This window comes from Plectropomus leopardus, chromosome 12, assembly GCF_026936395.1.
Source record: "Plectropomus leopardus strain MGB_pleo_1.0 chromosome 12, ASM2693639v1, whole genome shotgun sequence".
In the NCBI taxonomy this organism is placed as follows: domain Eukaryota; kingdom Metazoa; phylum Chordata; class Actinopteri; order Perciformes; family Serranidae; genus Plectropomus; species Plectropomus leopardus.
This window is the reverse complement of record NC_142187.1, coordinates 27,921,135-27,946,605: the sequence shown is the minus strand read 5'-3', so window position 1 is coordinate 27,946,605 and position 25,471 is coordinate 27,921,135. Positions and strand designations below refer to the sequence as shown.

General features: G+C 40.9%; 2 protein-coding genes across 3 annotated transcripts in view; both read right to left on the bottom strand.

The window, feature by feature from the left end:
• Nucleotides 1–14,144, bottom strand: part of cacnb2b (calcium voltage-gated channel auxiliary subunit beta 2b) — a 48,634-nt gene extending 34,490 nt beyond the window's left edge. Inside the window, exon 1 of one of the 2 annotated variants that reach the window (XM_088085706.1) lies at nucleotides 13,755–14,144. In XM_088085706.1, coding sequence (XP_087941832.1) covers nucleotides 13,755–13,802 — 48 coding nt within the window. In that variant the 5' untranslated portion in view covers nucleotides 13,803–14,144. Of the gene's footprint in view, nucleotides 1–5,311; nucleotides 5,675–13,754 lie in introns of those variants that run through there. The other variant, XM_088085707.1, reaches the window with a different exon arrangement.
• A 4,165-nt stretch (nucleotides 14,145–18,309) lies between these two features.
• Nucleotides 18,310–25,005, bottom strand: tmem236 (transmembrane protein 236). Its single transcript, XM_042497054.2, has 4 exons — nucleotides 24,288–25,005; nucleotides 23,447–23,519; nucleotides 21,338–21,461; nucleotides 18,310–20,085 (listed from the first exon to the last, which is right to left on the bottom strand). The coding sequence occupies exons 1-4, from the start codon at nucleotides 24,539–24,541 to the stop codon at nucleotides 19,445–19,447; spliced, it is 1,092 nt and encodes a 363-aa protein (XP_042352988.1). The 5' UTR covers nucleotides 24,542–25,005; the 3' UTR covers nucleotides 18,310–19,444.
• Between the last annotated feature and the right edge of the window lie 466 nt (nucleotides 25,006–25,471).

Below are 25,471 nucleotides of genomic sequence, written 5' to 3'. Positions count from 1 at the left end.
AAATAGTCAAAATCTCCAGACAGATCATATAGTCCAGTGATGCTCAACTTAAAGTCTGCAGGTAAAATCTGGACCCTTTTAGGGTGCCAAGCGGCCCCCATACTGTTTTCTAACTCACAATAAAAAATAAAGTGATTGACATTGGGAATTGCTTTTGTACTGTAAGTATATGTACCGCACTAGGGCTGTCTAAAATCACACACTGAAGCAGCATTATGCTGCCGTTGTTTGTTTCTGTGTAAAAATGCAGAGGCAGCATAAAGACTGAGCTTTGTAGTTGCTCTATAGCACAATCTCTGTGTAAAAAGGGGGAAATTAAGCCATTCAGAAAACTTTCAGGGGTGTAGGACACCATTGGCATCACTTATGGGTCCTGACTGTATAATGGAGGTGAATCAACATTTTGTTTTGTTGAACATTCAGCAGGAATGTCTCTTTTTAGAGACTTATTCACTCTTGATAATCCACAAACGAGACTGATAGGGAGTATTTCTTCAGTTGAAGGTCATTCCAGTTAAAAATTATCATCTTGTATCTCAAAAATTGGAAAAAAAATACTTCAAATCCATAATCCTGGATCCTAAAATCCATTCTTTTTTTTAATTTAAGTGAATCATGAATGAGGGACTTTTACTTGTGTATTTCGACTCTGTGGTACTGCTCAGAGAATATTTCCTCCACCACTCTTTAGCTCAAAGGTAAGTAAAGCTGTGTGGTCTATTTGTCACCGCGGCTTGTAACCCAAACAGCCAGGCAGGGGACATCAGCAGATGGACGATACGGTGATGTACCAAAATCTCCAGGGAGGGCTTTGGGAGGCGAGGGACACAGATGAAAGTGTTACATAACTGAGAATGGAAAGGAAACATGCAGAGCTGGCGTCAGCTGGGCCAGGCTGTGACAGTGTGGAGCAAGAAGCTGTGACACTGACCTCTGGGTCGCACACACATCTGGATCCACCATACACACAGCTGTACACACACACTCACACACACACATGTCCTCATCAATATCTCTGCTGCTATCAGCGGTCGGACCACTGTGATCACGGCAGCTGTGACAGGGAGAGACTTTAAACGGAAGGTCCCAACATTTAGCCCATGACCTGGAATTGAACCAGACTTGGGGCTTTACTAAATCTGCTCCATGACACCTCAAATCTCCTCCAGCGAGAGCCAACACTCCTCCAGTGCCAACAAAACACTCAAACAGAGTCCCTGCTTACTTTGACTCCCTCTAAGCACAGCTTGCTGTGAAGTTACATAAGGCGGTCAGATCATTATTGTGCTGCTGAAACGAGCCACCCATGGAGTACATGAAGAAGCTCAAATATTCTCCGCGGCACATCCGCTGAAACATTTATACACTCTGTAAATTATGCTGCGTTCACATGGAATCCGGCAAACCGGATGCCATTTTAGTGAATGGGAGCAGGATGGTAAAATTAGGCTTGGCCGGCAGAGAATACCGGAAATACTAACTGCAGACAGCACAGCCATCCAAAGTTTAAAATTTTTAACTTTTTGTTGTCCTCAGCAACTGAATTTTCACCCAGAGAAAGAGAAAACATGGCAGATCTGGACAACAAAAAGCTAATAAATTTGATGCAACAGCACCGGGTCTTGTGTATAACTGATACTAATTCACGATCCATGTTGGAAATCAATGAAGAAATTACTTTTTTGAGGAAATTTAACTTTCTTTATGTTTTGGAGGGAATTTAACAATCATTTTAAGTCTAAATAACTGATACAAATAATTTTGTAAATGTGTATCACATATATATATATATATATATATATATATATATATATATATTCTTGGTTTTTGTTCATTGTTTTTCATTTTTATGCTCATTTTCAGGTAATTTTCTTGTAACTTTTTTACAACTTTCATCCTAATTTTTGGGACCATGCCTTGGTAATAACTGTAAATAAATGTTATAACTTGAAAAAGTGACACTTAAATTTTTACGTTGACTGAATTTGAGAAGACAAGTTGAATCATTACAAATTTACCTCAACTTGTCTTCTAGAAATCATTCAACCTAAAATTTTAAGATAGCTCTGACACCAGCTTTTTTAAGTTCAGGCAATTAGTTTCTTTTTACAGTGAATCAAGCTGCTCTACTCAATACCACTGCATGCTCAACTGAGATTTCACCTTGCTCCTATTCCAAATCGCTCACCACTCAGTCAGTGTCCTTTTGAAAGTACTTTGTAAACTACACTGTCCTGCTTGCAGAAGTCAAATTTTGACAGAAAATAGTGTGTGCTGATACACAGATGAAAATTGGAACAGGATGGAGCTGGAGATAAGGCAATGCTCCAACTTTAAAAAAAAAAAAACAACAACAACAACAAAAAAAACCTGCTCTCCGCTCCATCCAAAATCCTTCCGCTCAACTCTGGGCACAGGCAGCGGAAATGATTTATTTTTACTGGCATAATGTGAATATGGCCTCAGAATGAACATGGTAATGCACCAACCCAATCACCAGGACCAATGTTGACAGTGAACTTCTGCAAACCAATGTTTTGTGGGGGCACAACTGTGGCAGGAAAAGCATCTATGTCTCGGAAAAGAAAATGACCGCTTTTTGCGCCACAATCCTGGATGAAAAAAGTACATGTCTAAGTAAATCACATTTTGTGCCTAAAAAGCTTCTGGGAAAAACAGCAATGAGTAGCAACAGACACCCGTGTTCTTTGCCTAAAAGGTCAGTCCTTCCAAGATTTTGTGATGATTATGAATTATGATGAATTAATGCAAATTCAGCCAGTCCCTCTGAATTCTGTGCAACCTCATGATTTTTTCAGATCACCTCAACTTAACTGCGAATTTATTCAAAACAGGCAACATTTCATCTTATTGTATGGCTGTGCACAGCGTATTGATTCCCTCAGCCTCTCTGTTTATCATAACATTACTGCTGCGGGCCCAGAACTCTGTGACCGGAGTCACACACAAACAGTGACAGGGCTAACTGTTAGCATCACACTGCTAACATCACCCAGCGGTTATTTAGTTGAGTCGTTTCGGGGTCGGTGTGAGATTGACGGCTTGGTGTCAGATGTTAACTGCTGCAGCAGGGCTTTTGCCCAAGTGACAAACTATGACGAGTGGGCATGAGATCACATTGCGTTGTGTTAGCTTGTGCTATCCGGGCAGAGAGAGCAGGAGGAGAGCCCATCACGGGACGATTCCTCAGTGTGAAGTCGAGCAGCATTAACAGCTGATCGCCACAAAACAGTCATTACTACAACCCAACCACCAAAATAGATTCTAATCCTGTGGAAAATACGGAATGCTCCTAATAATACACTCCAAATCAGAGATGGCATCACAACTATTTTTACAATTTTCACTTGCTCCTGTAATTTCAGTATAAAAATAAGCCTATAAACACTGATTCATGCATCACAGTTTTTTTGGAAAAGCTGCCATGAAATCATTTGTAGCATTTTAGGCCACAACAATCACAAAAACCATCCAGGACATCTTTGAAGGATTGAAAAGCTGTGGTGTAGTTTCTATTTCTTTTTTTGGTCTACAGTTTTGCAAGTGTCTCGACAAAAGGAGACATGTCTCCTCTTCCTCCACCTCTAAAATCAGCTTATACATTACATCACTTTAAAAATGTCAGCATGATGTGTAAAAAAAATGTTAAACTACGGAAAAGTTTGTGGTATGCAGAGTATAGGGTGCCAAATGTAATTATTATGTAAAAAAAAAAAAAAAAAATCATTAAATCTAAATGTTATTCGTCTAAATGTTAAATGTGAAATCAATATTTTAAATCTAAATGTTAAATCTATATCTAACAATGAAATGTTCGCCTGGCCCATATTCGCTGACCCAGCATTTAAAATGTATATTTAACATTAACATTTAGTTTACCATTTACATCTACAATTAGATACTGAACATCTACATTCAACATTTCATATTAAGATTTAATATTCAGGGGTGTCCGGTGCCTCAGTGGCTAGAGCAGGTGCCCCATGTACAGAGGCTTTGTCCTTACTGCAGTGGCCGTGGGTTTGATTCCAGTCTTGGCCCTTTGCTGCATGTCATCCCATCTCTCTCTCTTCCTCCTTTCACGCTTGAGCTGTCCTGTCTATTAAAGACTAAAAGCTAAAAAAAAAAGTAATGTTTTACTTTAAAATTTTTTCATAAATTTTCCATGATATGAACATATTGTTAACACTTGCATATAATGTTTTTTAATGTGATTTTCTGCCTCAAAGGTTAGGAAAATTGGCTGAATGTAAGGAAAGTGTTCCAAATATTAAAAATCAGTCACCGAATGTTTTCATTCGGCACCCCATTGCAGAAACGTACCAGCCGACATTTTCTTCTGGCAATTGGGCTGAATGTACAGTGTTACATTGTGATCGTACACCTGATCGTGCATCGTTCACAGCGCCACTATCATACGACAGCGTAAAGAATCCATCAGTCATCTAATTCTCGTACACAGCACACGCGTTTATGTCCACATGTGCTCTCACACATACATAAACAAACATCTGTCCCTAAGCTTCTTACAACCAAAATGTGCGTGTGCGTGTGTGTGCGTGTGTGTGTTGTCAATCTGCAGACAGTAGTGGAGGGCAGAGATTGATGGCACGCACAATTTCAGGCAAAGCTCCAGACCTCGGCCCTCCACTCTGCCCTCCACTGTGTCCACAGAGCTAGAAACCACACATCTGCCCTCAAGTTAAAAAAAAAAACCAAAAAAACCCCCTGAATTCATTATTGCGTGCTACTGGACGCAACCAAAACGTATTTCCATTAAACTGTGGTCATGCAATGTCAGCACATGTTAGCCCCTCCCATTTCACACTCATTGATTTGAGTCCAATCAGCACCTTTTCTTTTTTCTGTAAATGCTCATTTATTTCTCAGCTGGCTGGGCAGGATGGTGTAAAGCAGGCTCCAGGAGAGCACAGACGGCTTTAGGATAGTTTTGACCGCACAGCTGTTGAACACATCAAGCCAGCTGTGCAAAAGAGCCATCAAAGACAATGGTTTTATCTGCTCCGAGTCCTAAATTAAGCCTATAAAACATGCCTTATCTTTGGTTCAAATCTGTGCTTTGCATAAGCACGATGCCAAACTGCTGTATGTCGAAAAGCCTAAAAATATATATGTAGCGGTCGTGATGAGAAATTACAGCCAACGATAACAAATTCCAAAGCAGATGAGGCTGACAGAAATGAAAAAGCACTCAAACTGAACTTCTATAATCCACCAACAGCACTCCCACCCCCCACCTCCCTACCAACCAACCAGAGGCAGTACTCACCCAGGAGACATTTTTGTTCTTGGGCACTTTTGACATGGCTTGCAGACGGACAGGCCAAGGGCCCGAGTCCTGAAGTACTCCTCACACACACAAAGATCCCAGTCCACCTTCAGCAGCAGCAGCCCGCTCGGACACGGAGACGGGCTTTTCATTTGCCGTCCTCCACTGTTTCCCCCTCCTGTGCCAACAACCCTCACCAGATTTACATCTGCCTGGAGCGTCGCCCTCCAATCACACCCGGCTAAACATGATCCAAAACTGACTCAAGAAGGAGGAGGAGGAGGAGTGGGAGTGAGAGGAAGAAACAAAGCTAGGATAACTCCAAACGGCCCGTCAGAGGCAGAAATAGAACCGGCAGAAAAGTTCCTTCACCTGAATCCTCCTCTTCCTTCTCCTTTTTCAGTGGCTGTCTGCTCTCTTCAGATTCATAAACCCTGTATGAATATGCAACCAAACATCTGGCTGATGCCCCTCCTCCGTGATGCTGGAGGCTGGGGCCAGCAAACGGCCAATCCTGCCCTCCTAACATCTGGGAGAGGAGAGATTGAGAAGAGTCAAATGGAGGGAAAGAAAAGAAAGGGAGGAATATGTTGATAGATATGAGAGAGGTAGGAGAGCAGAGCCGGAGTGAGTGAGTGTATATAGAGGGAGTGAGGATGGAGGAGGTGGAGGAGGTGGAGGAGGGGGGACAGACGGCTGGAGAGGGCCAGTCGGCGGAGGGCACAGCGGGCCGAGGCAGATTGGAGAGCAGGTTACTGATCCCTAACATGAGATTATAGAAGAAAAAACATGCTACATTCAATTGGTTGTTGTGAAATACAGAATATTTCACCATAATTTCTTCATTGTAATGTAAAAAAGCACACTTGTAATTTTGCACACTGTATGATTGTGTCAATGATCATGTCATCTCACATGTTTTATTTTGACAGTGCAGTGATTGGTCTTGAGAGAGAAAGAGATGAAGGACAGAATAGGAGAATGATGAATGTCTCTCTCTGCCTACTCCAAATGCAGACTCAGTTTTATTAAAAGATTCTTTTCTTGATTTTTTTGGCTTCATTGTATAGTACAAGGTGAAGTGTGACAACAAAGTGGGGGGGGGGGGCGATATGCAGCAAAGAGCCCCCCGTTGGAACCGAACTGGGCGGCTGCAGTCAGGACTCAGAACATGGGGCGCCTGCTCTCCAAACTCAGCCTTAACATCCCCCCTCCTGGAGTCACCACGTCCTGAATATACTGTACTCTAAGCAGCTGCAGAGGGACCATTAGGCATGTTTTTAAAGTCTTTGTTAAACATTTTAGGAAATGTGCTTATTATCTCCCTTTTACAGGAGTGACATCAGAATCAGAAATTCGTTAATGATCCCCAGGGGGAAACTGTGGTTCGTTACAGTCGCTCTGATGCCAGAAAAAGCCGAAAAAGCCATTTTGGAAAGAAAATTTCCCACTATGTTTAATTGTTAAGTGTAAAATGTATTATGATTAACAAATTGCACTTTGATTACCCGTTTCTACTAAATTATGACAGAAAATATATCACAACCTGAATGCTTCTTCCACACAGACGCGGCACGGCTAATTGCAACAGCTTCATTTTTTCTTTAACTTATAAGCAATTAATGTAAGCCCCCTTTACTCCTCGAAACTGCATTTCTAAGAATATGAAAATAAATAAATAAACCGCTGAGGCTGAGCAGCCCTGAAGAGCTTTTTTGGTCCTACACAGAAACTCGTCTGTGATCTACAATTCTATCGCCTGCGGTGAAGTAGGAAATAGCAGTGTGAATGCTGAGTGTGGAAACAAGTCAATACGAACACAGCTTGCAGCGTGTTTACCAAATCCACGGGATTTTGATTCAGCGTTATAATCAATGTCCACCTTAGCGCTGTATGGATCTGTGGTCCCTATGGATTCACCTCGACAGAAAAGGGCCATGCAGGAGGAAAAAAAAACACAACTACCTCTGCAGTATAAAAAATTCAAGAGGTGCTGCACATGAAATGAAACTGGAGGCAGAAATGTGGAACCAAAAAAGTCCAAAAAACACTGGAGGTGAGCTCACAGTGGAGTGTATTTCCTGTACCTTAATCAAAACTCAGCAGGATATTCTGGTCATGCCTTGAGAATATTCCAGTGCTGTAGTGTCTCCACATAAATCTCCTTCAGATTTAAGACTATGCATCTGCGAGCGGCTGAATGAATTTCAGTAATCACATTTTAAAAGCCTGTCTCAGTGACCGTGTAGGAATCCAGGTAACAAGAGAAACTCACTGCCACCACTCGAAAATTAGACAAGTATGATAGCCCCCATCTGTGACGTTATCTGTTCACTTGAATCTTTAAGCCTCTCCCAACAGTCACACAAACTTGTGCGCGATTATCAACATCCGTGACAATCCTGCTCAAACTGATGATCAGGTACACAGCAGGTAAATCCAGGTTCTGTCTGTTCCATGCACAGTAAAATAATGATTTTATAACAATGACTTCTTTCAAATTCTTTCTTAATTCTTCCTATTGTGAGGATGACTGTTTACACATGACTCATTAGCTGAAATCCCCACCAAAATAAAGCGATATTCGGTACTGACATACTGAAATACGAACACATGAGGCATGCTAAGGGAGAATTCACTTAAGTTAAGAGTTATGAGATTTATTTTTGTGGAGCTATATCTTATTTGGTAGACAAACTATATTCTCTGATTTATTCAGACAAATAAGTTAAAATTAAGAAGTACATAATGTGGTGCACCTGCCCATTAACCCTTTGAAACCTGAGTAAATTAGTTTGATTTCGTTCAAAAACTTGAAAAAAAGGCAATGAGCAACTTCCCAAGAAATTGCTCAAAAAATTGCAAGAAATTAGTACAAAGTCACAAGAAAAATACCAGGAAAAATAGCAAAAATAGGAAGAAAACAGAAAAAATTAAAACGAGAAAAGATTTTCCACTAGTTCTTTGACAATTTTCTAATATTTTTTTCTCTTTTAACAAATTTCTTGCATTTTGCTCAACATTTCTTGCTAAATTGAGCAAACGTCTGAATGTTGCACAAATAAATCGATAGTAAGTCTAGTAAGTCTAGGTTTAAGGGTTAAGGTCAAGGATGGTTTCGATTGCGGAGTGATATGAGAGGAGTTAAGTGATGAATCATCTTGCTGTGTATTGAGTTGAGTGATCGTTGTCCTACTGATGAAGTGGACATTAAAGTGACGGAGAAACTGAGAAGACGTTGTTCCCGTTCTTTCCTTACCTACAGCCCTTGAGTAAGTCAACTTATAAAGTTAACACAGGAAGAACGCAGCCTTACACTAACTATAAAAACATGAAAGGAAATTTTGAATCTTCCCATAAAATGATCTTTTGGTTCCTAACAAGCCTCTAAAGTACAGCATGCTTTAAACACTGACATACTTTATGAAAGGTGGGCAAATGGTTAATGGACCCGTACTTGTATTGTGCTTTTCCAGTCTTCTGACCTCTCAAAGTGCTTTAATACTACATGTCACAGTCACACACCTCACAAAGTACACACAATGTGCCTCTTACTACTTGATAAAGATATGTGAGCTGGAAGAGCCAGGGACTGAACCGCCAATCTTCTGGTTACTGGATGATCAACTCGACGCCTTGAGCCACAGCAGAAGCCCGAACAGAGGCATTAACTCTCAAACTGTGCAAATGGAAATTGCCAATATGAAATTGAACTGATGAAAACATGTCAATTAAAAAAAAAAAAACATTTCTATGCACAAATGAGGTGGCATTTCAGACAATTAAAAAATGCCAAATTTAGCAAAACTGCAATGGTAACACTTTTTTTCACTTTTATAGGTCACATGATGCTATGGCTATGCCCTTGTCGATAAGGAAATGGCTCCCTAACTCTTTAAAAGTTGAGCGGATCATTCAGAAGTTTTGAATCCACAATTCCTCTGTGAAATCGTGGACTATCACTCCCCAGAAATCCCTCATACGTAGCCATGTATGAGGGGCTTGCCTTTTCATTATAGCTCACATAACACGCCTATGTCACCTTCAATTGGAAATAATGATGGCTAATGCAGTGGCTGCAATAGAAGTAAACCTTTTGGACATCCATCGGCATGCTTCTTGGAATTCTGTCACGAGAGGAGAAGTCGCAGAACATCATTCAATGGAAACGCAACTGTGTTTTATCGACATTTTGAAAATATTGTTCAAGTTTTGAGAAATAATTCTCAATAATTAATCGGTTATAGGTCAAGGTCCAGATAGGATGGCACTTGAAGAGGGATGGCAGGTTAACAAATGGGAACTCACTTTGCTAACAAGGGGGAATGTGTCTCCTCTCATCCACACTCAGACCTCCTCTTGACTGTATATAGCCTGACAAATCGCCAGACCAAAGAACAAATGCAAGTTAGTCTGGAAGCTCTCTGTTCATTCAGTTTCCAAGAAGGCTCATCAACTTCCCTAATTTTGGAAAGCTCTCGATGCAACTAAAAAGATGTACAACCAATCAGAGCAAAAAAAAACAACATGTGACATAACAATGAATGTATTTCTCAATAGCCCTCTTCTGGGGCCCCAAGTGTCTTCACCTACAACCTGTCAATTTAATACAAACCAACCACAGACTTTAAATGACCACAAAGAGACATAGATGTATGGAACTGCAAAGAGATACAAAATCACTGCAACAATGGGCAAAAAAAACACAAAGAGACAGAAAATGAACAAAAGACAGAATTACCTTAAAGAGGAAGTAAACAACTACAAAAAGATACAAATCACCAAAAAAAAAAAAAAAAAAAGATGCTGAAACATCACAGAGTCTGTTTGTCTTGTTTCATGTGCGGAAAAGGTGGTGAGGCCTTTTGCAAATCTGTGCCAAGAAGCCAACTGTCTAGTAATTCGCACATGGACATCACGCTAAGTCACAGAAAAATGTATACAGACTATAGCATACAGAGATGAACTGTGATGGTGCAGCATAAATATGTCTGTGAATGAGTGTTTCTGTTCCTGTTGCCTTCAGAATTTGAAAACAATACCTACACACAAGTTACACATGCAAACATATCGGTTGTTTTTCGATAATGCTTGAATAACGCTCCGCTTCACTAAGCAGGGTTCCCCACACATTCAACTGTGGCGGTCTGCCACAATTAAAACATCTGCTGCCACAAATAGATTTTCTATTTTTGGAGCTGGACCGTTGATTAGGAGCGCTGTTGAAGTATCATTTGGTTATGCATTTCACCGCACTCTCAGAGCACAGAGCGTACTGTGGGCACAGATGGTGCAGCTGTGCATCAGGCGCATTGAAAGTGAAACTTAACCATTCATTCTGCTGGGTCTGAAAGTTTGCTGCGGCTTCTCCTCTTATCCACTGTCCTGATCAGCTCTGACTGGATCGAAAGATCAATCGCCTACCCCACAAGTTACAAACTGCAACTGAGGAAAAAAAGAACTCATGAAAAGCTTCACATGAACGGTGCTCACAAAGCTGCAAAAACTAAAACTCAGAGAGGGGACACAGAATGATATAAAGGGACACACACATTTAAAAGACAGAAAAACCAAAAACAAAAAGTTTGCTGTCATCCCCCAGTTGTCAGCTACCACCACACACACACACACACTCTGGGAAAACACTGCTAAGCTAGGTTTATGCTCGCCTTCGTGTCCCCATCATGAGGTTGTGTGAACAGAACATGATGTCGTCGTGTATTTTGCATAAAACACAAAGGCTCCACAAGCTGTCAGTCATCATAACAAGCCCGACACATATTATGTAAATGTTTGTGATCGGCCCGACCCGGGCCAGGTCGGCTGAAAATCTGTCTGAACAGGAGGTGAACCAGACGCATCTGCCAGAACAAATAAAACATGAGGCTGCAGATTTGACTGGTTCCCAGGGCCAGGTTAGACTATATACACTATAAATTGAAGCCAAAACACCCCAAAAATAAAAGATGACATTCCCTCCTTGCTACAACACACAGTGCAACATTTGTTTATGCCTTTTGGCAAAAGGTCTTGCAAGTTAAACTGTCTCACCTGACTTCATACAGTGTTCAGAGAAGAAATGACAACTATCTTAACAACCAAATGTTATGTTTTACCCTTTGAAACCTGGGCAAATTGACTTGATTTTTTTTCCCAAAAAACATTGGAAAACGCAATGAACAATTTAAGAATAAATGACACAGAAACTAGCAAGAAATTTGTAATAAAAAAAAAAGTACAAGAAACCTACCTGAGAATTAGCACACTAAAAATAAACCAATAAAAGGAAGTGATCTAAAAAGGCTGCTTGAAATTGATGATAATTCTTTAAAATTAATTGAAAAAAATATAGAAAAAATGTAATCATGATTATTTAAATTGAGTTCTCTGGATTTTTTTCCCTAGCTAAAAAAATTCTAAATGTGTTAATTTCTTGCAATCTGAAAGAGATTTCTTGCCAAGGTGTTCACTGCCTTTCCCCCCATGTTTTTGAAAGAAAACAAACCAATTTTTTCTCAGGGTTCAAGGATTTCAATACTTCTTGAAAGGCATCTGAAAGTAGTGCAAGAAAAGTGATGTGAATTCAGGTTTCATAGGGTTTAATTGTAAAGATGTTAAAAATGCACACGAATAAGGAGGAAGTGTTTCCCTCCAACAATTTTAAAACAAGTTGACACAAATGTTAAGAAGAAAAAGTATAATTTATTTTCCTCCCTGACATATCTTTGTTTTTCTTCCTGAGGTTTCAGCGGATTTATATAATGGGAGTGACTGAGCCCTGCCCTTCACCTGTTGGCCGAGCTTTTCGGACACTGACGTTAGAAGAACAACTAAAGCAGAGAACAGCAAGATGTCTCAAGATCCTTCTTTGAGCCAGGACAGCACTTAAGGTAATCCAGCTCTGTTCTCTGCCAGCAAAGGCCACACCTGGAGGGGCGTTTCTTTAAAGAAGTTATTTTAATAAAAATTTTATATATTTATATATATATATATGAATTTGAAATGGTTCGTGGTTTGTGCTGGAAAGTGTAGACAGTGTGTTATTTTTACTTTGAGCAAAACTAACATTTCCCAATATATAAGAGTCAGAATGTGATAAATCAGAAATGTTTCCTAAACCAGTGGATTCCAACCTTTTTGGAGTGACGTTCCCAACTCAGTTGAATTTAAAGCATTTCTTAGAAGCACTATGAAAGAAAAGCAAATATATCAAAATAAAGAAGGAAAGAGTGAAGAAAAATCTATTTTCTCGGGGGGGTTCTTTTATCATCGCTGACTGCGTAGGTCAGCAAATGGAGTGAAAATAACGGCTGACTAATGTACTTGCACAACATTAGGCAGAAGCACATTTCACCATTTCTCAAAAATCTTTTCAAGCTTGAGCGCATCTAAACAACACATTTTGCTGATATATTTAACTTCCTTACATTTACATGCTCAGTTTCTACTTGTGCTAAATCCGTCACGACCACACAAAAGCAAATGACACCACACTGCCTGCTGTCCCTTACATCCCACTTCTCGATGTGTCACTGCTTTTGCGCGGCCTTAAGTTTCTCTCCTGGCTTGTTGCTGAGGTGGGCACACATTGCATGCAGCAGAACGGCATGTGGTAATCTGCGAGGCTTTGCGCTGACAGCCTATTGAGTACTGAGGGCTGACAGTAAGCCTATTTCATGTAGGAATGTGGCTGCGATAGGGGTCCTCCGCAGTCAGCGCCATCACACAATGCACAGAGACTCTGTGGCATCAGCTGCAACAGGACTTAACGGAGGTTGTGTGAAGAGAAAAGCAACAATAGCGATGAAGCGGCAGACGCACTGGCAGAGAGGAGAGGAAAAGAGTGGAGAGATAAGAAGAAAAAGAGAAACAGGTGGAGGAGAAACGGTCCTCCCTGCTCCTCTCTGTCATTGAGAGGACAGTAAAACCTGGCCTGTAATGAGATAACTGCACCTGTCTGTCCTCCCCCGCTCCTCTGCTCCTTCAGACAGCTCAGCCAGGACACATGATATGAGGAGGACAGCTCTTTGAAGCATTTAAAATCACCCAAACTGTTGCCTCTCAATGGCAAACCAAATGTGAAAGCATCCCATTCATATTATTGGCTTTTAGGTAATGTTTTCATGTAGTCCTGGACTGGGATCAATACAACAATGCTGTTTGTCCCGATAACTGCAGCCCGGCTAAAAAGTCACATAGACTAAGAAGTGAACACCTTAGCAGCGAATAACAGGTTGCAGGAGTCTCACACCTGCAAGTAGATTATTGTGCCTCCAGACTGCAGATGCAAAGGGCTGTAAATGTGACTGAATCATGCAAAAGTATACAGTGAATGCACACATATCACAGCATCATAACGTGGCTCTGATGTATCACTCCCCTCCTCGCTGCTGCTGTTGCTATGGGATCAAAACATGCAAGTGATGCTGCGATGGTCACTTACATAGGTGGACTGCACTCTCCGCCAGTGTCCCAGCCCACAGCAATACATCAAGACATCCAATTGCAGGGGGGGAAGAGGAGGGGACAGGCCGATGGAAGCCTCCGGGGCGGGTCGTCTCAGGCCAGGCTCGCACACAGGATCCTCATGGCACAGGTGATCCACCTGATCGCCACCTCTTCGGGGAGTTTCGGCTAAAAAGACTCTCTTTGTGTCCACAGGTTCTCTGATCACCTGGGCGTTCTCATAAGTTACAGATGAGTCCAGACGTCTCACAGCATCTTCAAAGTCCTGCGCTCTGTCCCGTGGATGTGCGGAGAAGTGCGTATGTTTTCGTGTGCTCACCTCATCTCAGAAGGACAGGTGGTTCCTCTGCCATCCTGTGTTTATTTACCCTCCCACCACCACCACACCTCGCACCTCTCTCTGTCCCGAATCGCCCTGTTGAAAACCCTCCAGGCTTAAGCCCCCCGAATAGTCTTTCTCCAAAAATTAAATGTCATTTTCTTCTGTGTGTGTCTCTCAGTGCTGGACAGATTTATCCAATCAGAGCTCTCGCATCACTCCACATCCGTCTGTGCCCGTATAACCGTCTATCTCTTCCTTGTAAGCCCACCCTGGGAGTCTAGATTTTCAGTTTCTCTGCGATTTTCTTCCTCCTCCTCCTCAAAAAAATCTCAGCTCTATAGCTCCTCCTCCAGTCTCCCTCCAACACGCTGCTTCCCTCTCTCAGGAGTCCTCTCTCATCAGGAGCGTCCCTGCTTACCTGAGTCACTCTTTGCACTCCTGTTGTGACTGTGTCTGCACGTGTGTGTGTGTGTGTGTGTGTGAGTGTGTGTGTCTGTCTCTGTGTGTGGAGGCTGCAGCCGAAAGCTCACCGCTCTCCCTCTCTCTCTGTTGCCATGCTAGAGCAGGTAACATTCGGCTAGCGCAGGAGACACACAGCCTGAATTCAAATGCGCCTCCAGCCTCTCAGATTTACAAAGCCTCCACCCCTCCTTAACAGCAACCCCCCCCCATACCATCTCCCCTCCTCCTCCATCATCTCTCTATCTGTCCCCTCTTTTTTCCTCCCCCTCTCTATCTTATTCTCCTCATCTCTGTCCACAATGTCTGCACCGTCTGCCTCCACTGTTGCTTCATTTTGTGTCATTTCTCGCCTCTGCTGCCGCGCTCTCGCTTGTTTTTCATGTTACCTTGAGAGTGGGATGAGGAGGCACCGGGGATAATTCTGCCTCTGCTCAACGCTGCAAACATTTCCCCCCTTTTTTCAAGCCATTTCTGCCCATAATTGAAGTGAAGAAAATCTACTGCTATCAACCTGTTTCCAAAGAAAATCAACTTGTTTGTTAAGTACAGATACAATTTTTTAGACTGTAAATGTAATCTTTCAAGGCAACGCTTTCAGCCTCGTATAGACTGTGAGAGTTTAGCAATCTTACTAGTTTAGTGCAGGCTACACTGTGCAACATGGATCTAATAAACTTGGGGTACGACATCAGGTTTGATGTATGCAGACCGTACAATGACACTGAATCGCAGACTACAATGTACATACATCGACATCAGTACGCAAGAACAAAACGTTGCCGGCGTGCGACATCCACCTAAGCTGCTGTATTGTTAAGAAAAAAATGTGAAAAAACAAACTGAGCCTTCACTATAGTTGCATTTATGTGTGTCAAAAAAGCCTGAAGAAGAGGAGGAGAATGTGGATGCCGTCATGGCTGGGAAAAGAGGCCAACTTGGCGTGTCAATTTAGAGTTCAAATTATTTATTAGCATGTACTAGCATTTAGCATTCACTTGTCACGCTGATCAGTGAGTCATTTCATGCTGCATTTCTATTGGTTGGTTAGTAGACGTAGGTGGTAACAGCAGTCAGAATTGGTCACTGCAGATTTCTGACACTCTCAGAATTTTATTCCAGGCTGTCTTTGATTGCACAACCATGAAAACAGCCATCCTTGAACTTCTCTCACTGTGCGACACATAATAGGACCACCATGTTAGAGCCATGACCAAAGTGTCTTTCTCACGGATCATCTCTCCTCTGGGACAGCCCAGAATCGCACAAAGTATACCGGGCCTTCAATAGCCACTCTAGAGGCTGTAGATGTTCAAGGTGACGCATTGACCAAAGTGCCAATAACAGTGTGCTTTCATACTTACAATGAGAACATCAACATGTTCATGTCTAGTAAGTAATGCTTACACTATCTTAGATAATTAACCAAATAAACAAAGATATTTGGTCATGAGATGCAACTGCTCCAGGATTTGCCATTAAATCTAGCAAAATCCGAGTAAAAGACTGCTAATGCTGTTGGAGTCTTTCCCCAAAAATGTTTGCAAAAACATGCACATTTAGACAAAAAAAAATAGGTGCTGGACAACAGATAATACAAGAGCAGAGATAACAGAGTATGCACAGTAGACCATGCTCCCATGAATATTTAATGAAATTACCACTGATGTGACGTTTTGAACTACATGCTCATTGCTCAAGAGTCTCAGAGGGAATGCAGTTCAAATAAGGCATGCAAAAGCTTTGCAAAAGCACGGACATGCAGACGACAAAAAACTAGGTGCCGGACAAGAGAAGAAGAGCATGCAGCTGGAGAAATTACCTCGGAGCTAATTTACAAATATACAAAGATATATTTCAGAGCATGAGGGAAAACTTGACTTGACTTGTTCGTGGGGCTAGATTAAAAGTCAGAGGATCCCCAAAGTAATTTTGATTTGTCCTCCAGGCAACAAGGATATCCGTACAAAGCAAATGGCAAATTCAAAGGCTGACAAATGAAGCCAACATGGAAGTGCCAAAAACTGCAGTTCTTTGAATGCCCACTAGAGGCTGGCTCCAGATGCCATGCAATCCCTGTAGAGTGGTGAAGTAATGAGTCCTAAAATGCAGAAGTCTGTTAGCTTTTAGCATTTCCAGTTCCCTCGTCTTAAAGTCATGACATTCAGGCTATGGTTCTGGCATGTGTATGTTTCAAAATGAAGGAACATGCACTTGATTCAAGTTTAGAAAGCACTTCAAATGATTTGATATATTGGAAATGTGTTGAATTAATGCAACTGCAGCGGCATAATTTTTTGTCCCGATTTAATAAAATTAGACACCAAGTACTCAATTTCAGACTTTTGCATGCTGAATATGAAGTTATAAGTGGATGAATTAATGCAAATCATCTCTAAGCATGCATGAAAAGTTCATTTTATGACAAAAAAAGAAGGAAATGAAAGCTTCTGCCTCAGAGAACTCTTAGGAGTTGAATGTGGCTCTTACAGACTCAGATAAAGAGGAATAGATGCAGGCTGTTGCTTTTTCCTTTGATCATTCGGAGCATTCATTCTGTGTCACGGGAATAAAAAAAAAAAAGTGCTCTCCAGACTGCCAACATGACTGTAAAATGGCCACAATAACTCAAGCTGCACTAATGCTTTCTTGCAGATTACAGTATGAATCATTAAGGAGGAGGCTGATCATGGCTGTGGGGAAATTAAGGGAAGTTAATTTTAGTTTTCATACCAGTAAATGAAAGCAGGCCAGCTCTGCTCCGTCCCTGCGAATTACAGCTGTGTCCCGTCACTGGCTGTGTATATCATTACACTATATTCCCGCCCAGTGTGACAACAGCGATTCACCCAATTTATCACCACGTATGCAGACGGATATTTGCTGCCATTTTTCATATTCCTTCATGTTTTCCCTTTTTTGAGGGGAAAAACAGGAGCCACGATTTGGCAATTCCCTTAAACAGTTTATCCCGCGGCCCTGGCTCATCCATCAGACAGACAAAGACCAAGTGCTCCATGGGGTGTAATTCTGTCAGACGTGTCCTGGTGGAGGACTGCCGATTATACACTAGTGTCTCTCTATGGCGTTCTGTATTGATACAGCCACACACATAGCCCAAGGTTACAATTCAGTGAGTTATATAGCCATGAAAACACATAAACCACCATGGTGCCTGCACCACAGGCAAAAGACGAGGGTGAGATGCTAATTTGCAACAGCCAAGGACAAAGCGAGAGAGTTAGATGAAGCAGGACACAAAGAAAATATATCCATCTGCTGGTTCTGCGATAGAGGCGAGCATTAGAGAGAAAAACAGATACAGAGTCTTCAGTAAAGCATACACAGCGGGTGGTTGCAGAGAGGAGTAACCCTTTGTGTTGCAGAACACAAACCGGTTGACAAATTAAGAGAAATAAACCTAAATAAATGAGCCACAACAACTGCAGATGCTTTTTTTTAGAGGAGGTACCGTCATGGCTTGGTTTAGGGACGGTTTACTGAAAGCAATAGAAATAAATTAATTCATTCATTAGCTCTTATTTCTACAGAAGAGTATTGAGTACCCCAGTAATGAGTCCTTAAACCTTGGAAACGACTTAGCATTTTAGCGCCTCCAGTTCCTTCTTCTCAAAGTCACTGGGTTTTTTAATGGGTTTTTGGCTAGAAGCATGAGGTCTGTGGTTAACACAAGCTTAAAAGACTTTCACATTTTGTTATATGACATGAAATACATAAGTAAATACCAAACTTGCAAAACTTTGAAGCTTTAATGTGTCTTAAAAAAATATATCTAGCAAGTGGCTAAATGAGACAACAGAACATCATAAAACCGAACTGCACTGACCACAGCTTTACAGCCTCGCAGTGGTGGTGACACAATTGCAGTGTAGTTCATTAGCTTAACTTTTGCTTTTAACTTGTGGTGATTACATTCAGGCTGCAAAAATCCTAAAACTTGCCTTTATTATTATCTTGCTGAACAAAATGTGTAAGTATCGTAAATGTTTGTCTACCACAGAGCTTATTCTCTGCAATTATCCAAAATCCAATGGAAAAATCGCATAGGCTTTTCGGTGAGGAAACCCTGATACGGTCATCCCTGGGGCACTCTATTAGAGCCAAACGTAAGGTGGTAAAAATGAGAGGAGCTTAAACACACATAACTGGAGACTTCACTTTGACTTGTGTGCCACGAATTCATAATTCATTTTCCTTCTATCCTGAATCAACTAATGTTGAAGCTACTTCCTCTTTGGACATTTAAGGTTGCGCAAACAACAATAAGCTGAGGCTAATATTAACACTGTCAGCAAGCTAATGCTTAGCTAGTGTTAGCTTACCTGCTGAGTAATAAATACAAATTTTAAAAAGCACAGGGGTTTTGTAAAGTTAATTGGACCAACTTGGACAGAAATGTTCTGCATATTACAAGAATTTTGAAGATTACTAATTTCTTGCTATTTTGGGGTTATTTCGAAGTTTTGAGAGAAATAAAGCCACTTTGCTCACGTTTGAAAGGGTTAAACAAAAGTTGTTTTTTTTTGTTTTATCAGTCTTTGTATTATATTAACAAGTGCAGTACATATTCTTTTTAAAAGTAGCACGTAAACATAAAATTAAACATCAATAAATAAATTTGGATTCCAATATGTCACATAAAAATAAGAAAATTTGGCTCACGGTACAGAATCATTTCTACACTTTGATTTGGATGAATGGCCAGATAACACATTTGCAGCCATTACAATTCAAAGGATGTTGTTCCTGATCATCAGTACCAGCTCCATGTTTCTCTGCTGCTCCCGACACATAAATACACCAACTGTTGGGCCATCCACAATCAAAGCCGATCTCTCATTAACAACAGAACGCGCCACTCCTCCTCAAAACATGCTCTGCCTTCTGAAAAGCCTCAGCTTACTCAGGAATGTAAAGTAGATAAAAGTCAGGCTCACCAGCACATTTTTCAGTGGGTACAACACTGGAGTTACAAAATCAAACACGACAATGAGAGCGACTCGAATTATTAAGAAAGGAAAGTCCTGCAGAGCGACTCCAGCAAAACACAATAAAGGGTTGTGAGGCGTGATGACCATGCGGAGAGTGGACATGAAGGCGAGGATGTAGACGGGGAACACCCAGGCCGAGTAGAAGACTGACTGGTCTCCTGCCACTCTCACCATCTCTACAGTGTCAAACCAGAACAGGAAGCTCTCCACAAACACCTCCGACCTCCTGTCCTTCCTCCACAGGAAGCCCAGAGGACCCGAGTGGGATCGCGGGCGTGAGGATGAGGAGTACAGGTAGGCGGTGCTGGGAGCTCGTGAGCTGGGTGTTGAGTGGCTGGGTGAGCCAGCAAGGTCCTGCCATCTGCCAGAGGTGCTGCCATTTCTGGCCTCTGGGTGGCCTTGGGTCAATCCGTTCTGGCTTTCATCAGCGTGCAGCTGGCCGGTTACGGTGGTCACCTGGTCCAGGTGAGTGAGCACAGGGCCATGTATGTCAAAGTCAGAATCCAGGCTGTCTGCTGCAAATCACAGGAGCACACACATCAGCTACACTGTATATAATACTGTTGAGGTTATTCTAAAGATCAGCATGTTAAAATCACTGCTATACATGACACAAAGAGGTGTTTCAGTTATTTTGTCCACCCTCATTAAGATAAATGAGGAAATTACAAAATAATAACTACTGTCAGTATAGCACAATATAATTTAACAGCATCACAAACTGCAGTTGCCAAAATGACCATAAGTTGAATATACACCTCTCTGAAATGGTTTCAGTAAATAATGAATATGAAATTTCAAATATAAGCCTAGTCCCAATTAAACGCCCAGTCCCTTTTACCAGCCGGGTGTGGCGACACATTTTGACAAATAAAGGCCTGTCTCAATTAAAAGCCCGGTCTGGTTGCCATGCAGTTCATTTTTATAGAAGTTCTTTAGATGTTTGAAACTAGCTGATAGATCACACGTACAAATATGTATGCCGCAACGCAGAATCCAGCTCCGAATGACGTCACCAGCTCAAGTTGGAAATGGCCATATCCGGGATATTTTAGCTACACTTAAGTATCGTGGGGGTAAGTGGGGGCGCATGTGTTTTTATACACACTGTGTTCTCAACCAGAGGTCTGGGGAGCCTCAGGAGTACTTGAGAGAGTTCCATGGGGGTCCCCAAAAAAGAAAAATAGTTTATTTTCACTATTTAATTTTAAAAAGAAGTAAGCCTAACGTGAGTAATAGGTTTCATTTCCTTTATGTTTATCTCTTCAACTGTAGCTGGCAACAGAAGAATTCTAGTCTTAATCGTATCTGACAACCAAAATCTTTTCAAATGGAGGTCCCTAAAGCAAAAACGTAAAAATGATCAAATAAAGACCCACGACCTAATGTGAATCAATCAAGGATCTTTGACATGAAAAAGGTTAAGCACCTCTGATCTACAATACAGTATGACACCTGTAATGAGTCACACCTTTTTCACAAAGTAGGAAAATTACAAGTGTTACCAATAACACGAACAGCTCCTAATCACATAAATGGCTCAGTGCTGTTCAGTAAGCTATGAAAATGTGACACTGAGCCAGCGAGCACAGCACCAGGACCCTGAAACTGCAGCAGCTAAATACAACTCAACCATGATTAATTTAATTATTCACACTTGTGCTTTTCCTGCTGTGACATGTCAAAATATCTACAGGGGTAAAAAAAAAAAGAGCTTTTGGTCCATTTGATCTCACACAACATAAACAAAAACATGTTTTTACTCACATTCACCAATGAGCTTGCAGGGGCGAATCCTCTCTATGATATCCACACAGATGAGAGAGAAAAGCACCAAGGAAACGGGCAACTCAGCGAAATGGTCGCGCGTTTGCCCTCTGTCCACCTGCACCTACAGTACAACCGATAACAGCAGAAATAAATGTGAATTCAATATCAGAAAGAATTCATCTGCCACTTAGAAATCATGAAGGATGAAGCAGGAAGAAGCTGAATCGAAACTCTTCATTACAGCTTTTGGCTGGACGCAGAGAGAGGAGCCAAGTTTTATGAAGCCATCTGATTTTATCACCTCATCATTACGGACATTAAAGCGCTGCTGAATGCCCTTAAAACAAGATTAAGAAGTATTAGATGTATGAATATGTCTGACACGTCTTTGTGTGGCCAGATGCTCTTATTTATGTCCTTGCTCGAATAAAATTCACAGTCGGCCTCGTGCAATAAATGATGTACAAAAAACATTTCTGCTTATTTGTTTGTAGCCACTCTTTGTTCTTTTTACGTTAGTACCCAGTGATTCTGAGATTCACCTTTCCCATTTTAAATTTTTAAAAAGGAACAACAAAAACAAACATAATGTCAAATTTATATTATTATGTTTTAGAGTTATTGTAATGATAAGATTATTACATTTGTGGGCTAAAGAAATATTACTTATTTGGTCCATAAGTACTGTAATCACTGACCTGTGGTTGAATGTAACAAAGTACATGTACTCAAATACTGTACTGACGCACAACTCTGAGGAATTTTTACTTTATGTAAGTATTTCTGTGCCACTTTCTACTTCTACTCCACTACACTACAGAGTGAAATACTGTACTTTTGACACCTCTAATTATTTCAACATTAGTTACTCGTTGCCATAAATAAGACTTTTGCACACAAACTGTGCAGCTAAAAAGATTAGTCAGTCGATTAGAAAATTAACTTGCAACTACTTGATTATTAAATTACTTTTAATGCAAAAACACTTCATGGTTCCAGATTGACAATTGTGAGGAACTGAACACTTTTCATTTAAATAATTATGATTGATTAAACTGATTTCAGTGTTTCTGCATGGGTACTTTTACTTTACCTCCTTTAATACATTTTACTGATTTACTTACACTACATTTTCAGTGCAGGATTTTTACTTCTAACAGATGTTTACTCTATTGTATTAGTACTTTTATGAAAGTATAGGATCTGAATACTTCTTACACCACTGCTGCTGACACGTCATTTACAGTATTACAAATGTTTTGTCATTGCTGGGTTTTTGTTTTTCTTATAACACCAGCACTGACACTCTGAAAATCACTTGTTTACTTTGTATTTAACAGTAAGTCATTTCACTATGGCTGAAGTTCCCTTTTCCCCTTACAGACATTTTATTGGTGTAATCTCTTTAATTTTAAGGCATGTGCCCGAGCCTTTGCACATGACACAACACCTGCCTTTCTACAGTGTTTAGGAGGCGTTACTTATGCCAATAGGTGGTCAGTGGGACTCATCATTGAGCACACACGAGTGAGAGCAAATGTGGAGGTTAAAGAAAGTTTGGTGCATCTTCACAGAAAACTGAGCAAAAAATATAAGAGAAATTACAGAGAATGTTGATGCATGAGACCCATTGTCACGTGTGTAAAAATTCCTGTCCTCTCTAGAGTGGTGGATGGTATTAAAGTTTGGGTTAATGGCCAACTTGTTATGTTCACTGTGGGTTACTGAATACCTCCAACAGAGAGTTCAGTCATGTGACAGTGTTTTCTTCTAACTGCGACGGTGCTTAAGTCCCTCTCAGTGCACACATAGAAAATATTTTGATGCAGCTTCAAGGAGCAAAATCCCAGGAGACTAAGGGGAATTGGTGACAAGCAATCTTCGTCTCTCTCTGTGGTGCAATGCGCCGTGTCAACCATCACTCAGCGAATAATAATAGTGCCCTAAATACATTCTCTCACACAAGGGGGACATAAAACGAGCTAGTGCCACAAATGAACTGTTTACAACAAATATGCCTGTTCAAGGACCCCATCAGAGCATGACAGAACAAAACACCAACAGGTGCATGTTAGTGACAAGAACGATCAGTCTTGACGACGTTACCTTGGAGCTGGCTATTAAAATAGCAAAGCACGGTAACGTGCACAGGATGAGATACGCCAGAGCCGTTGGTCTCCTGAAAAAAAGAAATTTTGAGTTCACATTTGAATAACATTTCAGTGTAATGAATAATTGTTCCTTTTTTTCCTTTAAAGAAGTGCTGATCCTATTCTCAATACTGCATCCATTGTGATTGTGATTGTCAGGCTTACATTGTTGTACACTCAGAGTTGTCAGCTCCAAAGCAATACCTAGCTAAAATGGGCTAACATTAGCCATCATAAGGTACTAGTCACATCAGACCAAGTTTAACTGTAACATTAAAACCTATGAGTTTATTACACTGTCAAGGCTGCTTGTTATTGTATATGAATTCACAACATTACCCATACTAAACATATGAAGCATGTGAAATATGCTTTTTTCAAGATAAAACAACAAAATAGTACAAATTTGTGAAAACTATCTTCAAAACAACTAGCTATAATGGTGTCATTTTGCACTTTAACTTTTGATGCATTTGAGCATATTTTTCTGATAATACCGCTTAACACACGATCTTTTTATAACATGGTATTTTTTATATTATGCTTCAGCTACTTTTACCTAGGAGCTGCTGTTTTTCATTTGACTACTGCATTGTTATTCAAGTATTTTTGTCCCAATCAAGTCTTTTTTATTACACCGAAATCCCCAAATCTGCCTCAAAGAGTTTGTTTTGCAACCATTTTGACTTCGCTCACTTGTCTGTGTCATTCGTTTTAACTAAGATTCATTATCTGGTAAAAGCAGATACTTAATCACCGTGACATCGATTAAACCACTTCCCAACAGCTGTACTCACCACTGTGTGATCTCCGAGATAAACCTCCGCCGCCTCAGGATCAGATATTTCAGAGGAACCCACACCAGCAGGGTCACGGAGGTCACATAGGCGACGGAGGCTGCCACCACCAGCCAGTAGGCCGTGAGATCCTGTCCTTTCACATCGTGTATGAGGCGGGCAAACCTCTCCATAATCACAAATAAAGGTATGATGAGGGCCGCATACTGCAGCACCTCATACAGGATGAGCTTGAGCGTCTTCCCCGAGGGCATGGTCCCTGTAAACCAGTTGCTGGTCTGAACTTGGAGCGAAAGACTTTGACAATCATCTCCCGAAAACCAAGCCAGTGGAGCCGTTGGACTCTGCACACTGACATTGCTTACACTGCACCGGAGGCTGTATTCTTTTTATTGCTGAGGTAATGAGGTGCATGCTCGCCTTTTTATGGGCTCACAAAGAGGAGCACTCCCATCCCATAATTTCAAGGAGAAAATTACACTCAGCCAACCACTGAACTGTACACAAGCTCTGGAAAAGTGCTTGATTATGCTGTCTGTTTACACAGATGTCATTTTAGATAGAAAGAAAATATTAAAATATACAAAGTGTTTGTAGTACTGCAACAAAATGTTAAAATTAAAATAAAAAATTAAACAACATTCTCGACTCTCTGACATGTTCTTTGACTGCAACACTTTACAAATTTCTTCCATCCAGCCTTGTAAGGGCACACACACATACGCACACACACACACACACACACACACACACACACACACACACACACACACACACCTCCATCTACTGGCAAAATAGAGGACAATTTTTTACAGCTCCTAAAAATGTGGTTTCAAGTATTTCTCAGCATCTCTGTAAAAGATACTGAACATCAGCTGTATTCAGATCCTTAACTCAGGGTGTCAGACAAATGAAGTGTAACACCAAGTACAAAATTTACCTCTGATATGTATAAAGGTGCATAAAATGGAAATACTTAAGTATCTACAATAAGTACTGAAATACAGTACTTGAGTAAATGTACTGAGTCACTTTCCATGACTGCTGAATATTTAAGCCTTCATGAAAGTGGAATTAATTGCAGGACTATTGTGTTCGAATGCATTAGTTTTAGATACATGTACATAATAAAGCAGCAGTTTATATTTAACCCTTGGAAATTCAGCTAATCTGCTTAAACATCA